Source organism: Rhinoraja longicauda, chromosome 3 (genome assembly GCF_053455715.1).
Source record: "Rhinoraja longicauda isolate Sanriku21f chromosome 3, sRhiLon1.1, whole genome shotgun sequence".
In the NCBI taxonomy this organism is placed as follows: domain Eukaryota; kingdom Metazoa; phylum Chordata; class Chondrichthyes; order Rajiformes; family Arhynchobatidae; genus Rhinoraja; species Rhinoraja longicauda.
The window spans coordinates 79791124-79808478 of record NC_135955.1 but is presented as its reverse complement, the minus strand read 5'-3'; the positions used below and the strand labels follow the sequence as shown (position 1 = coordinate 79808478).

The window sequence follows — 17355 nt, the reverse complement described above, 5'->3', positions numbered from 1 at the left end:
TGAAAATTAATAAAGCTGCAGTCAATTAACCTGTTTCTGATGCTCTTTCATTGTTTAAACATAAGCTTATTTTAACTGGTCAAACTTGCTATGGATGTTAATAATGTAAATTTGTTTATTTGTCTGCATCAATAAAAAATATTAAAATGTTAATCCTTTTTTTGGAATGATTTCACAAAACAATTGTTAAATAGAGTAGTATTTTCAAATTTTAATCTGCAAAAATTATGTATTGTAATACAGGGGTTTAGATGTCATTTGTTGTATGAGTGGGTTAGCTAAAGGGCCTGTCCCACTCAGGCGACTTTAAGGCGACTGCCGGCGACTAGGCTGTCGCCGACAGTTCGCCGGGGTGTCGCGGGCATGATCGTGAGGAGTCGTCCAAGAATCGTAGTGGATCTCAGCGCGTCGCTGAGAAATCATCCGGAGTGAAATTTCTCGTCGACAGCTAACTTGTCGCCAGGTATCGTTGCTTATTGCGGGCGCTGTCGCATGCTGTCCCCAGGTTTGCTAGGTTCTCTTAGATGCATTTAGAAGCACATAATATTAAAATAAGTAAAGTCATTTGAAGATACCATAAAATACTTGTGTTTAACAAATTTATTTACCGTCAGGACATTTGACAGGTAGATTGGAGGCGACAGTTTGACAGTCAGGTAAGCGTGGGAATTTTCGCGATGTTTATGGCCATCAAAAAATTACATTTAAAGTAGTCTCCAAACCCAGATATGCAACCCAGAAACCAGATATGCATCTCCCGTACATTTTCAAAGAATGCCCACACTCTGCACAAAAATCCATTTAACCACTTTTAAAATTAAATTTCTTAATACTGCTATTAGTAAACTGGAAGTAAATCCAGTTTATGCCTTGTTACAGTGTAGCTTGGTTTTCAAGTAACCCGGGCAAGATGTTATATTTCAAAACTCTCAAGTACTTTCCGACTTGTCAGTGATTTCAGCGAACATTAGGACGCCGGAGAAACATTGACAGCGTGGGAATTTTCGCGATGTTTCCGAAGACGTTGTAATCTCGACCTGACTCGGCATTGTCGTGGTCATTGTCGTAGGGTAAAATAAAATTTTGGCGATCTGCTACGACTTTGACAGTCGCCTGCAGTCGCCTAAAAAATCGCCTAAGTGGGACAGGCGTTAACTCTCAGTTCATTTTGCAAGAGGTTTGTTATTGATGTTGAATATCCTTTCAGACAAAATGTTCTTTAGTAACTTTATAATGTTAAAATGCTCTGGTTGGCTCACAAATATAAGGATTGCTTTAAACTGTTTTTGTCCTTTTGCAGTTGATTCAACTGATGTCACTTTAACAATAATCCGTGAACAAGGATTTGTGGGTGATGTTATTGTCCAGTACAGGACTCAACCAAATCTTTTCCTTCCACCTGTTAATCGAGCAACTGAAAACCAAGACTACAACAGTAGCCAAGGCGCCGTAATTTTAAAGGAGAATAGCATGCAGGCATTGATTAGAATTACGATATTTCCTGTAAGTCATGTGGAGCACATGGATTTTTTTTTTTTTGTTCTAAAGTATTAACAATCATTTGCTGTTTCTCATGATCAATAACGGCGAATAGTTCTGCAGTTAGAAATATGGCAGAGCTGTTGTATGTTTATAATGAATACTTGGATCAATTTATCAACCCCATTGGGATGTGTTTGTTGCTATTTCTTTGGATGGTAAGGAAGTACTTTTAACCTGAGATGGAATCAAATCTGAATGTCAGGGTGCAAACCTTCATGTACACAGTGCATGAGATCTGTGCGATTTTAACCTGCCCAAGCTCTGACTTAAGCTTAAAGCCAAATGGATAATGTCACAATGGTGGGCAGGAGTTTATCCTTTTATCACACGATAGGTTCTTAGTGACACTAGTGACAGTCCCTGAGAAAAAAGTGTCAAGACATCTTTTGGAACCATTGTGATGGAAGGGGTTCCAGACTGCTGTTGGAGAGGATTTCATTACATTAGAATGTCGTTAGGAGTGGGTCAGAAGCTATAATATTCCCCCAGACCAAAGTCACTGCTGCTCTTCACTCTGGCCCAGTGAGTTGGTGAAGGAGTGAAGACAGTGTTATCTGGATTGGATAGCAAGAAATGGAATAGGGAGTGACTGATGGGGTAGGTTACTGAGCAGAAGAAGATAAAGGGGAGGGTTAACCTGTGTAGGGAAGGAAGGAAACCTAGTGGCAGAAAGCAGAAGAAGGTGAAGAGGAGCAGGAGATGCAAGGGTTGGAGGAAAGGTTTATGAAGGGAATTGGGAGCGGGTTGGGTGCATGGGTTTGGGGAGGTGACAGTGAAAGTGGGGAGATTCAGCAACAGGGATGGGTTGTGGGTGAAGTGATCAAGAGGAAAGTGTGCACCTGTTAGTGTTGGGGAGAGGAAATCGAGGAGGAAGAGGTTAGTAAGGTCGTCCATACCTGAGCCCATCCTTGTAGATATTTGTGAGAATTAATGTCCATGCTACTGGGCCAGATTCCATTCATTTGGACCATCCTGTCACGGGTCAAAACCTCACTCAGTCAAGTCCTTTGGTAGCTGATGTGCATTGGCTGCCCACAAAAGCATTTAAGCTCAGTGCGAAGTTAGTCCTCCATATGAAGTTGGCACTTGGAACGCCAGGACCCTCATGGACAGTCCCAGTAGTGACAAACCTGAATGCCGCTTTAGACACAAAAAGCTGGAGTAACTCAGTGGGACGGGAGCAGGAATGGGTGACGTTTTTGGTCAAGACCTTTCTGTAGACTTTGCTTTGCCGCTTTACTGTCCTGTATCTGGGAACTCGGGTGCTTCGAAGTTGGGAAGTATTTTACTTTCTCTTTGAAGGTTGTGACTCTCTGGAATTGACAGGTCGAAAGAACGGTGGAAGTGGAGTCATTCTAGACTGAGATTGATTGATATTTAAATATGAGGGTACAGTGAGAGAGGAAGACAGCGGTATTGAGATCATTAGATCAGACATTGTTTTTTGAATGTTGCTGCAGACATGAGGACCCAGTGCACTACTGCTGCTCCTATTTATCATGTTTGACTGGTTTTATGAAATAATAGACACAAGGAACTGCAGATACTGGAATCTTGAGCAAAAGACACAAAGTGCTCGAGTAACTCAGCGGACATGCAGCATCACAGGGGAGCGTGGATAGGTGACGTTCTGGGCCCGGACACTTCTTCAGAGAGTTTTCATGATATGCTCCTCTTTACAGCTTATCACCACGGCAACCCTGGCATCACCCTTTCAGATACATTCCCTTTTCAATACAGTTCGCCCACCCTGCACTCACTCATTTCCTTCCCTTCCCAATTCTACGAAGGGGCTTTGACCTGATGCATTAACTCCACTTCTCTGTACACAGATACTGCCTGGCCTGTTAAATGGTTCCAGCATTTTTCTGTTCTTATTTCAGAATTCCAGCATCTGAATCAAAGAATTGGATCAGCATTCCAAAGCGAGTTCCTGATTGAAGGGCAACTTAAGTTTATTCTTTTTAATGTTAGTGGTGCACATGGGGTTCATTGCTGACCCCGATGGTTCTCTAAAGTTGAAAACACCACAAGCAAGCAGGCCGCTGATAATGAGGCAAACAACAAAGTATTGGAAATTAATGGGTCACACAGCATCTGTGGAGATGGTCAATGTTTTGTGTTAAGACCGTGCATCAGTTTAGTTTAGAGATACAGTGCAGAAACAGGCCCTTTGGCCCACCCTGTCTGCGCCGACTAGCAAACCCCGCACATTAATACTATCCTACAAACACTAGGGACAATTTTGACATTTTCCAAGCCAATTTACCTACATACCTGTATGTCTGGAGTGTGGGAGGAAACCGAAGATCTCGGAGAAAATCCCACGCAGTTCATGGGGAGAACGTACAAACTCTGTACAGATGGCGCCCGTAGTCAGGATCGAACCCGGGTCTCAAGCGCTGTAAGGCAGCAACTGTGCAGCTGTGCCACCGCGCCGATGCTTTCAGGACTATCCCGACCTGAAAGTTTGCCCATCCCTTTGGCTCCACAGATGCTGCCTGACCTGTTGAGTTCCTCCAGCCGTTTGATTTTTTGCTAAATATTCCAGCATCTGTATTTTCTTATGTATCCAGGATAATATTTTTGTTTCATTCTAGCTAACTTGTACTTTTACAATAGCACACCAAAACATCAATTTTGTTGACTTTTAATTAATGGTTTATTTGGATCTTATTAAAATGTAATTTTCTTCACATTAAAGGACAACATTCCCGAATTATATGAAAGCTTTCTGGTTAATATTACCAGTGTGGAACTGATTGATGCCTCACTTGTTGGAGGAAAGCCCAGAGTGAAGCACTTGGAAATGGAGCTTGCAGAAATAACAATTGAAGAGAATGATGACCCCAGAGGAATCATTCAGTTCAACATATCAAGGGTATAATTTATTACATAATGTATTGATTAAGTGATGGGTGACCATTGAAATTCTTCCCTTAAAGTAGCCAATGGTTATTTAAGCTTATTGCTTTTGTCACACACCCTTGTAATTGTTTGAGCTTAATTTTAGTTTTGCTGTTTCCTGTTTCTTTCACCTGCCGTGCTTAAGGATGAAATATAGAAACATAGAAAATAGGTGCAGGAGGAGGCCATTCGGCCCTTCGAGCCAGCACCGCCATTCATTGTGATCATGGCTGATCATCCACAATCAGTAACCCGTGCCTGCCTTCTCCCCATATCCCTTGATTCCACTAGCCCCTAGAGCTCTATCTAACTCTCTTTTAAATCCATCCAGTGATTTGGCCTCCACTGCCCTCTGTGGCAGAGAATTCCACAAATTCATAACTCTCTGGGTGAAAACGTTCCTTCTCACCTCAGTTTTAATTGGCCTCCCCTCTATTCTAAGACTATGACCCCTGGTTCTGGACTCCCCAACATTGGTAACATTTTTCCTGCATCTAGCATGTCCAGTCCTTTTATAATTTTATGTTTCTAGAAGATATATGTGGGCATCGCTTTGGAATGCATGGTTAACCATGTTGCTTCTGATGCAACTTTGTATGGCCTTCCCGTTGTTGTCATCTTAGGAGACCCAACTGCCATTTTCTCAACCATCTGCCTGCCAAAGCTTGCAATCCTCACACACTTACATGCAAGCTCCATGTACTCCCCTCTAATAAAGGGGAGATGCATTAGACATCTAAATCAGGAGCCTCCAAACGTTTCAGCATGAGGGCCACATTATATATTTGGCAAATTTTTGCGGGCCGCAGGAAAAAATAAAGAAGTGTGGGTTTTATAAATTTAATGAACTCGAAGTTTAGACTTGGTTAAGTTAGATTAGATTAGGAAAGGTTAAACTAGGTGAGCTTAGATTAGGTTAGTTTACATTAGGTTTATCTGGCAACAAATAAATAATATTCAATTTTTAAATAGAGCTTGAAATATTGGAATATATATCTGCCGTAGGTATACAATTATTTATAAAACAGAAAAAATACAGTGACCACCACTGGGGGAGAGAGTAGAGAGAGAGAGAGGGGTAGTGAGGGGGGGGGGGGAGAGAGAATGGGGGGGGAGAGAGTGGGGGTTGAGGGTGAGCGTGGGGAGAGGGAGGGTGTCCGAGGGTCCGGTGAAGGAGTGCCGCCACTTGCGGGTGCTGCCCCCTCCCTCTCTCTCCCCACTCTTCCAGACCCAGCGAGATCTGCGCCGCTCCTCCACTCTCTTCCCCGGCCCCGCCTCACTCGAACGCAGCGATATACGAACAAACACAAGTGTAGTTGTTGTTCAGAAGCCCCGCATCCCCGGGGTGAGCGGCGGCGGCCGCGGCGAGGAGGGAAGCTTCACTTGTGTTTGTTCTTATTTTGCTGCGTTCAAGGGAGACGGGGCCGGAGAAGAGAGTGGAGCAGCGGCGCAGATCTTGCTGGCTCTGGGAGAGAGTGGCAGCGTCCTTCACTGGACCCTCTGACACCCTCCCCCTCCCCGCGCTCCTGCTCTCACCCGCGCTCCTGCTCTCACCCGCTGCTCCCTCTACCCCGACTCTCTCCCCTCCCCCCCCCCCACTCTCTCTCCCCGCGGTGAGCGGCGGCGGCAAGGAGGGAAGTTTCCTTGGGTTTGTTTTTTGCGAGGGGGCGCTGCGATCTCTCGCCTTGTCCCGGCTCTGGGTCGGTGGCGATCCGCTCTCCGGTGAACCTTCGCCGGCAGCTTCCGACTCCAGTCCCCTCCGCATAAGAGCTTGCTGCGGGCCGGATAAAATCTCCTAGCGGGCCGGATGTGGCCCGCGGGCCATAGTTTGGAGATCTCTGATCTAAATGAAGGAATCATGCTATCCTGTTTCAAATTTGAACTCGACACACAAATTATCAGACCAACTTATTGAAGCTGCATGGAAAGCAGGAATCATTGGAGGCTGTTTCCAAACAGCAAACCAGCGTTTTTGAAGAAATTTGTGGGATTAGAAAGAGTAGGGGATTTGAAAACGTTTCCTAAGTCTCTGTAATTGATTATCACTGGTCCCAATCAGCTTTAAAGTTCGAGCTGTATAATGAAGTGGAAATTGATGGAAAATCATACAGTATCTAATTTGGAGATTTAGATGGTATTTGAGAAGCAATATTTTCACTCGTGGGTGGTTGAAATCTATAACCATTGCTCAAGAAGTAGTCTCTCAACATTCAATAAGTATTCAGATGAGCCTTTGATATGCATGGCCTAGAAGGCTACCAGCTAAATGGCAGAAATTGGGATTAGAATGGGAAGTATTGCCGATCAGTAAGGACAAGGAGGACAAGATGAGGAAGAACTTTTTCAGTCAGAGAGTGGTGAAGGTGTGGAATTCTCTGCCTCAGAAGGCAGTGGAGGCCAGTTCGTTGGATGCTTTCAAGAGAGAGCTGGATAGAGCTCTTAAGGATAGCGGAGTGAGGGGGTATGGGGAGAAGGCAGGAACGGGGTACTGATTGAGAGTGATCAGCCATGATCGCATTGAATGGCGGTGCTGGCTCGAAGGGCTGAATGGCCTCCTCCTGCACCTATTGTCTATTGTCTATGAGGCTACTTCCACGCAATGTAACTCTGACACTATGACTCTGTAAGCATGGAAAAGTTAGATCCACTTATTTGCATCATGGGCAATAGTTTGGTTAGCTATTCAAGTAAAAAGTATTTATACTAAACAAACTTGCCCATCTTCATTAGAAATGTTACAGTATATGTGAAATATACTTGTATTTAATAATGCAATAATACATCAACTTTATCAGGATTTGTAATGTAATGAAAGTGATGAATAACACCATATATAATGTATATTTATGTCTGTTAAATATTTTTAGAGTAAAACTGTTGTCGCTTATGAGACGGCCCCTCCAGGAAACCTCCTGAGAGTACCAGTGATCCGCAGTGCTGGTAAATTTGGAGACGTAAAAGTACTTTGGGAAGCACTGCTTGCAAGTGCAAGTTTCTCAGATTTCACCCCACCCAATGGAAGCCTTGCCTTTGCTGACGGAACGGTAAGCCTCACTGTACCAGGGCAGAGGGGGAGTGGGGGGGGGTGGTTACACTGTAGGTACATTGCATTGCACCTCCTCATACTCTTTTTATTGCAAATACACGAGTCCGAAACTTGCCAACACAATTTGTAACATTTTGTTTTGTAGTCTTCTACAATTCTGGAAATCACTATTGTGGATGATAACCTGACAGAATTTCTGGAGACATTCAGTGTCGTGCTGACTCAAGTGGTGGGAGGTGCCAAAATAGGAGATGACAATATTGTTACCGTCAACATTCCAAATAATGACTCCCCTGTGGGAGTGTTTGGGTTTGAGGAGCGATCTGTAAGTAGTCCTTTCCTTCTTAGTTATTTTGAATGTTCAAATTCAGCTGTAATATTTGTGTATGATATGGCTAAGGGCGCCATTCAGGAAATGATGTCCTTAACCATATTATAGACACAAACATTGGTGCAAGTGATTCTTTTTCCATACATTAGTTTATGGGATATGGATGTCGTGAACAGGCCAGCATTACTTGCCCGTGCCTGAGTGCCTTTGTGACAGTGATGGTGGGCAGCCGCCTTGAACCACTGTAGTTCATATGTTCGTAACTGATAGGAGCAGAATTAGGCCATTCGGCACATCATATCTACTCTACCATTCAATCATGCCTGACCTACCTCTCCCTCCTAACTCCGTTCTCCTGTATTCTCCCCATAACGCCTGGCACTCGTACTAATCAAGAACCTATCTATCTCTGCCTTAAATACATCCAATGACGACCTCCACAGCCTTCTGTGGCAATGAACTCCACAGATTCACCACCCTCTGACTAAAGAAATTCCTCCTCATCTCCTTCCTAAAGGAACATTCTTTAATTCTGAGGCTATGACCCCTGGTTCTAGACTCTCCCACTAGTGGAAACTTCCTCTCCCCATTCACTCTATCCAAGCTTTTCACTAATGTTCCATTATCGCTGATGACTGTTGATGGTGGTTAATAGACAAAAGGACATAAAGTGCAGGAGTAATTCACCGTGTCAGGATCTCTGGAGAACATGAATAGGTGACATTGGAATCCTCCCTTAGACTGATTCAGTCGGCTGAGTTACTCCAGCACTTTGTGTCATTTCACTTTAAAACTAGATGCCGATGCCGCTGCACCAGCGCGCCCTTCTTCACCAGTTCACACGGCTGTTGTTGCAGCTCATGTTGTAGCCCCCGCACTGGACACGCTTTCTTCAGGCCGTGGTGCTTGGTCACCGTTTGGCTCCCCCTCTTACCTGGTGTCGCTTCCAATGTGGTGTATGTCGAAGAGGGGCTAACTGGTGCAGTTTGTGAGGCGGGAGTGGGGTCGGATGCTGGAGCCAGGGATGGGTTGGGAGGTCATTCCATTCACATTCAGTTTACAATACCATTTGTGGCCTCTCAGGGAATTTCAACTGAGCCCTCGTAGTTTTGTCCAGCTTATAGGTGGGAGGTGTCGGGGGGGTGGGGGGGGGGGTGGGGGAACCATCAGTTGCTGGAAAATCGGTGCTCAACATGGACTGCATCTGCCATCTACTTACCCACTTATTCCAAATCACATGGAAGACCTTGCATAAACCTGTGTTTACTTCATTGGATCCTGCTGATGGTTTCTAAGTGTCCTTTTTATCACACCCGTTGTAAGAGATTTCCTATTTCTGATATTCAGCGAATAATTTTGCAGTGTTCTCTTTTCTCTATCTCTTTGCTATTTAAAACTCTTTCTGAGATTTGGTGAAGGGTCTTAACCTGAAATGTTAACTTTAATTTTCTTTCCACATATGCAGTCTGATCTTCTGAGTGTCCCCAGCATTTTCTTACATTTATTCAGATTTTCAGGATCTTCAGTTGTGTTTTGATTTTCAGTTATAATTGTAGTGCATTTGTTAGGCCATTTTATATTCTGCTTATGTTTTGAAATGGATCTCAATGGTGAAAAACATTTGGTTGACCTTTAAGATATTGTGATGATGCATTAACATCCACACTTGGTTTTTACTTGATGGATTTTACCTCAATTTCAAGCTTGCTGTATATGTTCACACCCCAAATGTCTTCATAAACAGATGAGCCTACAGAAAAGTTGATAGTACTGTAAGGAAACTAAGCCTAAGAAGCTTATAAAACTAAAGTAATAAGGTTTTCTTAAATGGTTGCGTGTCTCCATAGAATTATCATTGACATTTTCAGAGTGATATTCCTTTGCATTTTGTAAAACAACTACAAAGAACAGCAAAAAGGAAAGGAGAGCAGCTGGATGTTGGGTCAGGTAGCATCTGTGCAGGGAAATTGAGTGTCAACTTTTCTGGTCAAGATCCTTAATCTGGACGAAACTAGATGAAGGATCCCAACCTGAAACATCGACTGTCCATTTCACCTGCACAGATGCTGCCCGACCCACTGAGTTCCTCCAACTGTTCCCTTTTTCTTTTGCTCTAGATTCCAGCATCTGTTGTCCCTTGTGCCTGCAAGGAAGAGCAAACGGTTTATTTAATTGTTATATTTCTTTGTAATCTTGTGTGGTGGATTGACGGTGGCTTGTGCAATATGTTAGAGTATTTCAAATTCAGCTGGGCAATCCAAACTGCCACGATAGATCCGTAATGCTGGTTATCATTCTTGCATCAGTTCTCCATTCGATTGTTGGATAAAGTGACACATATGAAGAATTATAAACAAGAACCAGTTTTAAATTCACAAACCATACTGGAAAACACTAACTTTCATTTCATCGCTAAAGCTACGATTTGAACCTTGCCCTGATAGAAAAAAATCTTCTTTCTCAGAGCCACATAAGGATCATTAGTAATTTATGAGTATAAGATTACAATTCATTTCAGAGTAGAGATTAATCAATAATTCAAAGATACTTTCAAATCTTGCTATTGGCAGCATGTCAGTTTGCATTGTTCATGAATGTCAAAGTAAGCGCCATATTTTTGCAAAGGAAACACTGGCAATCAGCGGTAACTAATGAGGTTTAGGAGCTCAAATGTTAGAGATGGAATGCTCCTGAGAATTATTGTGGATTGAAGGTGTAGAAAAATATAGGAAAGTAAAATTCAGTAGCTAGAGATACCTAATCATATTTCATGCTAAAGAGTTTTGATACCAGTTATATATTTGCAGCATGCATACTTCACTTCTATCATTGTTTATGGATTTATAAAATGTATAATCTAATGACTAATGCAATATTATAATTTGTCAGGAATTTCTTTCAATCTTCTTTGGCTGGTTTTGCATCTTGTTTCCCCTTTAATCACTTCCCTAATGATCAATAGCATATGATACATACAGCTGGAGGCTTATGCAGCTCATCCATACACAGTTATAGACCTCCATCAGTGTCAGTTCTGTCTGATCATTCCAAGAATTTTGGCTCCGATGGCCATTATTTGGATTGAAAATACATTTCATTGGCATTAAATTTACATTTCATTACTTGAAATCTGCAGCTCCTTGTGTCCTCCTCCTTGTGAGTTACTTTGAAAAGATATCCCAAAATAGTTTTTGTTTAATGCATGGTATCTTGCATGCATCCTGGCAATCAATTTTAATTGCCCCTTTGCAGGCTGAAAAATTAATTTCCTTCCGAGTATTTATTTCCAAGTTTTCATTGGCAAAAACATTTTTTACATCATAACTGTCTGCTGCTGTGCAGTGATGGGACATGTAATCAGCATTTAGATGACTGCCTGTTAATACCCCAAATCTTTTGCCTCTAAATTTTCTATATAGCTTTTTTTGACCATTTTTAGGCTACACTGTTTTTGTTTACTAATTTGAGAACAGAAAATGGTGGAATTATTCAGATCTAGCAGCATACATGGTGACAAAGACAATGTCTCCACTGTAGACAAAAATCTATCTCAGTCTTGATGATGTTTATGCAGAGGCCAAAAACATTGAGTCTGATGATTACTTTTTTTTATTTGTCTCCACAGATGCAGCCTTGCCTGTTCACTATTCTAGCCTTTTTGTTATTTCAGATTTCAGATTTCCAACACTTGTATTACTTTGCTTTCAAAGATTTGGTTATAAGAGTCTCATTACCCAACTCTAAAAAGAAAGGACCCAACTCTGATAGACATTAAGGTTTTTGTCTGGTAGATCACTTTCTTAACTGGCCAGTGTACTACCAATTTTATTATCATACTCAAACTACTAATTATGCTATCTACATTCACATCCAGGACTTTAATATAAATGAGGAACAATAGAGGATCTCGCACTGATGCTTATAGTGCACCACTTGTTCCGTGACTCCAGTCTGAAAAATATCTCTCTTCCATTACCCCCTGTTTCCTACTTTCAGGTCAATTTTGTATCCAATTGGCTAGATTACCCTGGATTCTATGTGATCTAGCCTTCCACACCAGCCCACCATGTTCTATCTTGTTGAAACCCCTGCTGAAGTCCATGTAGACTACATCGACCGCGCTGCCCTCATTAATCTTCTTAAAAAAACTCAAATAAGTTCATGAGACACTATTTTCCAAGCACCTGATTATCCCATGTCAGTCTTTGCCTTTCCAAATGCTGGAAGATCCTGCCTCCTGGAATCCCCTCCAAAATCTTGCCCATTGCTGATATAAGATTCATCTTTCTGTGGTTTTGAAGTTTTTCCTTGTAGCTTTCCTTAAATAGAGTGTAACATTAGTCATCCCAAGGGCTATCGGCACCTCCCCCATGGCTATCGATGAAACAAATATCTCAGCCAAAATACTGTAATTTCTTCTCTAGCTTCCCACAATGTCCTAGGGTACACTTAAAGTCATAGCGAAATATAGCACAGAAATCGGCCCTTCAGCCTAACTCGTTCATGACGACCAAGATGCCCCATCTAAACTAGTTCCATTTGCCTGTGTTTGGCCCTTATCCCTCTAAACCCTTCCTATCCATGTCCAAGTGTCTTTTAATCAGATCCTGAGGATGTATCTACTTTAATGTGCTATAGGATCTCCAACTCTTTTTCTCTAATGTGGGCTCTTTGTGAAACATCATTATTAACTTTCCTAAATTCCCTAACATCCTTATCTTTTTCTGTGGAAAACACAAATGAGAAATATTAATTCAAGGGGTCCACCCTCGGTGCCTCCAAGCATAAACAAGCTTGTTGATCCTTAAGGGATCCACTTTTCTCCCTACCTACTGTTTTGGCCTTAACACACTTGCAGAAATTTATTTGGATCATCCTTTACCCTATTTTCCACAGCTATTTCACACCCCTTTATTTTTGTTTCCTGATTTCTCTCGTCTACTCTTAAACCTCCTCTCCTCAAAGGTTTCACTTGACCTTTACCTGGCACATGTCCCCTTCTACTTGACCAGAGCGAGCCTCAATATCTCTTGTCACCCAAACTTGAGGGAAAAAAACGATTTCTTAGAGGATGTTGAATATTTAGAATTGTCTCCAGCAGACATCAGCAGATGCTGAAATAATAAAGACTGGGAAGCAGGCTGGAAAGTGGTGAAGAAGGCTTGAAGGGTCATACAGCCTATTCCTGCATCAATTTCATATTTTCCCCATGTATTTCTCTATGTATTTTCTAATTTTGATCAGTGTTTGAGCTTTTTTTCACTCTATGTACAATGGCATGATTGCAACTGTTTTATTTGTGTCAATGGTTAAATCAATGAAATTGAGTATTCAAGCTATACGAATAAAGGAGGAGGCCATTTAAAACTGAGGTGAGGAGAAACTTTTTCACCCAGAGAGTTGTGAATTTGTCAAATTCTCTGCCGCAGAAGGCAGTGGAGGCCAATTCATTGGATGAATTTAAAAGAGAGTTAGATAGAGCTCTAGGGGCTAGTTGAATCAAGGGATATGGGGAGAAGGCAGGCACAGGTTATTGATTGTAGATGATCAGCCATGATCACAATGAATGGCGGTGATGGCTCGAAGGGCCAAATGGCCTCCTCCACCTATTTTCTATGTTTCTAAGATGGGCCTGGATTCACGGAGGTCTGGTTTTAATCTGTTCTCGTACAATTAGCACATTTTGGTCTTTCAGGTGGCTGTTGAAGAACCAAAGACATCTGATGATCCAGCTGGCCTGGTATCCTTTACTGTCAGTCGAAAGGAAGGTCATGGCTCAGTTCAAATTGTTTGGCAGGTGGATGAATCTGCAATTGATGACCTTGTACCCCTTTCTGGAACTTTGACCTTCAATCAGGTACACAGTACTGACTCTCTGTAACCTGTATTTCAATATTATACAGTTTACCATTACCAACCTCGCTGACCCGGTTGGCATTTTACATTTAATTTAACTTAGAAACTAATTCCCTTTTAAGCCAGTTATGCTGCATGCTCCATGCCATGTTGATCCAGTTTTGATGCAAACTCCTTAAGATGATATTTGTAACATAACATCCTAACTAATTATCCCACTTTTCATATTTTGTGATATTGTTTTCATTGTCTTTATTCTTAAAAACTAAAGTGATAGACGGAGAATGGGGGAACCTATGTGAACATCATCTCCCATCATATTTGTCTGATGGTTGGTTCGCTTCATATCAATCAGTGGGAAATAATTGCATCCTATATCGATTCATTGCAGTACTTTTTTTTTCCCTAATGTTCTTCCATTCTTCAAATCTCTGAAGAGTACAAATAATTTATTATTTACAAGAATGGGTTGTTAAGCATGGAAATGGCCATTATGTCCAACTCATCCATACCGAACAAGTTGCTTAACGGAGCTTGTCCAACTTGGTACATATCCTTCCAAACCTTGTTTTAGGACCTCCAGCACTTCCTCTTCTGTCATGTCGACTCTCTTCAGGATGACATTATTAACTTGCCCAAGTTCGCTAGCATTGATATCTTTCTCCAAAGTAAATACAGATGAGAAATATTCATTTAACATCTTGCCCATCTCCAATGCCTCTGCACATAGACAACCTTGTAAATTGACAATGGAATTAATAAACAACTTGTGAGTAACCTCTGCATAGGCGCCATGTGTTCAAAAGATGTTTGTTTACATTAACCTCTTGTGAGCCCTAGTTTTGCACTGAGTCTTTGCATGGTATTTTGCCATGAGACCAAAGAAGTTGATAAATTCCCACCAACTGAACTGTTATATGCATTTATTCACAAAATGCTGGAGTAACTCAGCAGGTCAGGCAGCATCTCGGGAGAGAAGGAATGGGTGATGTTTCGGGTCGAGACTCTTCTTCAGACTCAGCAATGTGGCAAATGTTATATGCATTTGCCACATAAGATTAAAAGAGATGCATAAGTATAATATGAATGCAGATCTTGCGTGGCCCAGAAGTTGAGCATTCACTTTCATTTTTGTTGTGTTAGACTGAGACGACGAAGACGATTGTTTTACACATTTATGCAGATGCTCTTCTAGAGGGACAAGAACAATATGTGATTCGGCTGATATCGGCATCTAACAATGCCGAAATATCCCCTGTTAATGGTATGTCCACGTAACTCATTCATGAATATCAGTTTTCACAATAAATAGAAAAATATGACAGTGTACGTTAATCTGCAGAAGTAAGAGCTTTTGTGATTTTATTCTTTTGACTTCATGTGATGAGTGTTTCTTCCACAGGAGTTGCCACTGTCATTATTTTAGGTGACAGTGCATCATCTGGGACAATTGCCATTGCTGCATCAACCAGGCACATTCTGATAGGCGAGCCCAGCGGTGATTACAATGGAACTGCACAAATAATGTATGTAGGTTTTACGAAAATACTTTTTGCAGAAACTTTGAATGTTAATAGAATAATTCGTCCATTTTTAAAAACATTTTTGCGACATAGTGTACTTTTTAAATCAGAAGTCACATTTGTTAACATGTCAGGTGTATTTTTTTTCAGCATTTAAATTTAGGCTTCTGAGCATTCAGGTTACAGTGTTTGGTGATGTTGGCTCTGCCTTACTGGAACCATTTGATTCAAAAAGGGCATGCATTATTGAGCACCTATGTAATTTCTCTGGCGAGTTGATACAAATTTGGATCTTGCATGCTTGTAAGTAATATAGTAGACAAACATACCATTGGACAGACTTTTAATTTCCTATCAATACAAAGTTTACCTTGCAAACGACATCCCAGAGAACTTGCTGCGTTCATATACCCATCCATTTACCATGGTCAGTATATTATTTTTTCATTTTACCGTTGGCAAAGTAAAGGTAAGAACTCCATAATATGATTTTGAAAATGTTCATGTTATATTCGATTCACAAAATAGAACTGCTATGTTCTTTCAGAATTAATGCACGCTCTTTTTTATTTTTCTCCAGATTAGTGAGAGGTCCAGGAAATGTTGGTGATGTTACTGTCAAATGGATCATAATTCCGGCAGTCTTGAATGAACTTGCTGAAATGAGTGGATCCGTTTTTATGCGCGACAGACAGTCAACTGCCACCATTTTGCTACAGGTACAAGAGACCAGAAACTGAATATTGTGTGTAATCTTCCAGAGCAAAAAGCTTGATCATTCATCTGTGATGAACCAGATCCCAGTCATTGCGATAATGAAATAGCTATTGTTTTTCTTACTGCTTTGTGTTATGAACGTGGGTGTGGGATGATGATGGTGTTGGGACAAGGAGTTGTGAAAAAAGGCCGAACTGCAACTACAAATTGACTTTGTGCGTATTAATTAATGCTTGTATTTCATTCCATGATAACGCTTCTTATAAATAGGTAAAACCTTTCCTCTCCCAACAAATTAAACTCTATAAACTCTCTCCTGTGACCCATCTGTTTCTAATGTGCCATTGCACTGCAACCCCTCCGTTACCTGGTTTTACTTTCCATTTCTCCTGTCCTGACCATTATTGGCACAATTTGGCGAATCCCTCAAATTCTCCAACTTCCCTTCGTCCATGATGAAAGAGGTTTTCCAGACAGTAGATCCCCAAGCTGTTAGTTAGGCAGCTTTTCGGCATGAATGCTACCTAAAGGAATCCTAACATTAAATTCCTCAGCATAGCCAGTAAATACCCACCCAATGATCTGCTTGCTTTTCCTAAAGATATTGCCCTCCCTTTTTCAATGTCGGCATTGCCTGTACAATACAAGGAAAACAAGTGTCCTTGAGAGTTCACAAGGAGGAGGAGAGAGGAAATCCACCAAGCAAAGGTAGCACCACCTATCCAGACTCGATAGGGTATCACACTCTTATTAAAAAATTGTGAAGGAGCAATGCCTATGTGGGCAACATTTTCTTTAGATTGTCCTGACTCACAAACTCCTAAAACAATGTACAAGTGTGTAGAAAGGAATTTCAGATGCTGGTTTAAACTGAAGGAAGATACAAAAATCTGGAGTAACTCAGTGGATCTGACAGCATCACTGGAGAAAAGGAATAGGTGACATTTTAGGTCAAGACCCTTCTTCAGACTGAGAGTCAGGGGAAAGTGAAACGAGAGATATAGACGGTGACATAGAGAGATTTACACCAAATGAATGAAAGATATGCAAAAAAGTAACGATAAAGGAAACAGGCCATTGTTAGCTGTGGGCTAGGTGAAAACGAGTTACAAACAAAGAGACTCAACATGATGACTTTGAAGCTAGTACAATAACATGGGTGGGGAAGGGATGGAGAGAGGGGGGATGCAAGAGTTACTTGAAGTTAGAGAAATAAGTTTTCATACCGCTAGGTTGTAAGCTGCCCAAATAAAATATGAGATGCTGTTCCTCCAATTTGCTTTTGGCCTCACTCTGACAATGGAGGAGGCCTAGGACAGAAAGGACAGTGTGGGAATGGGAAGAGGAATTAAAGTGTTTGGCAACCGGGAGATCAGGTACAACAAAGTACAAGCATGGGCACCTGCACTGCACTCAAAGTAAAGATCATTCTT

The 17355-nt window shown here is 41.5% G+C and overlaps 1 protein-coding gene across 1 annotated transcript in view; it reads left to right on the top strand.

The window, feature by feature from the left end:
- adgrv1 (adhesion G protein-coupled receptor V1) overlaps positions 1–17355 on the top strand; it is a 385526-nt gene that overhangs the window by 176508 nt on the left and 191663 nt on the right. The window contains exons 55-62 of the mRNA XM_078397039.1: positions 1301–1503; positions 4247–4423; positions 7317–7493; positions 7641–7820; positions 13522–13683; positions 14826–14946; positions 15085–15208; positions 15786–15924. Coding sequence (XP_078253165.1) covers positions 1301–1503; positions 4247–4423; positions 7317–7493; positions 7641–7820; positions 13522–13683; positions 14826–14946; positions 15085–15208; positions 15786–15924 — 1283 coding nt within the window. The remainder of the gene's footprint in view (positions 1–1300; positions 1504–4246; positions 4424–7316; positions 7494–7640; positions 7821–13521; positions 13684–14825; positions 14947–15084; positions 15209–15785; positions 15925–17355) is intronic.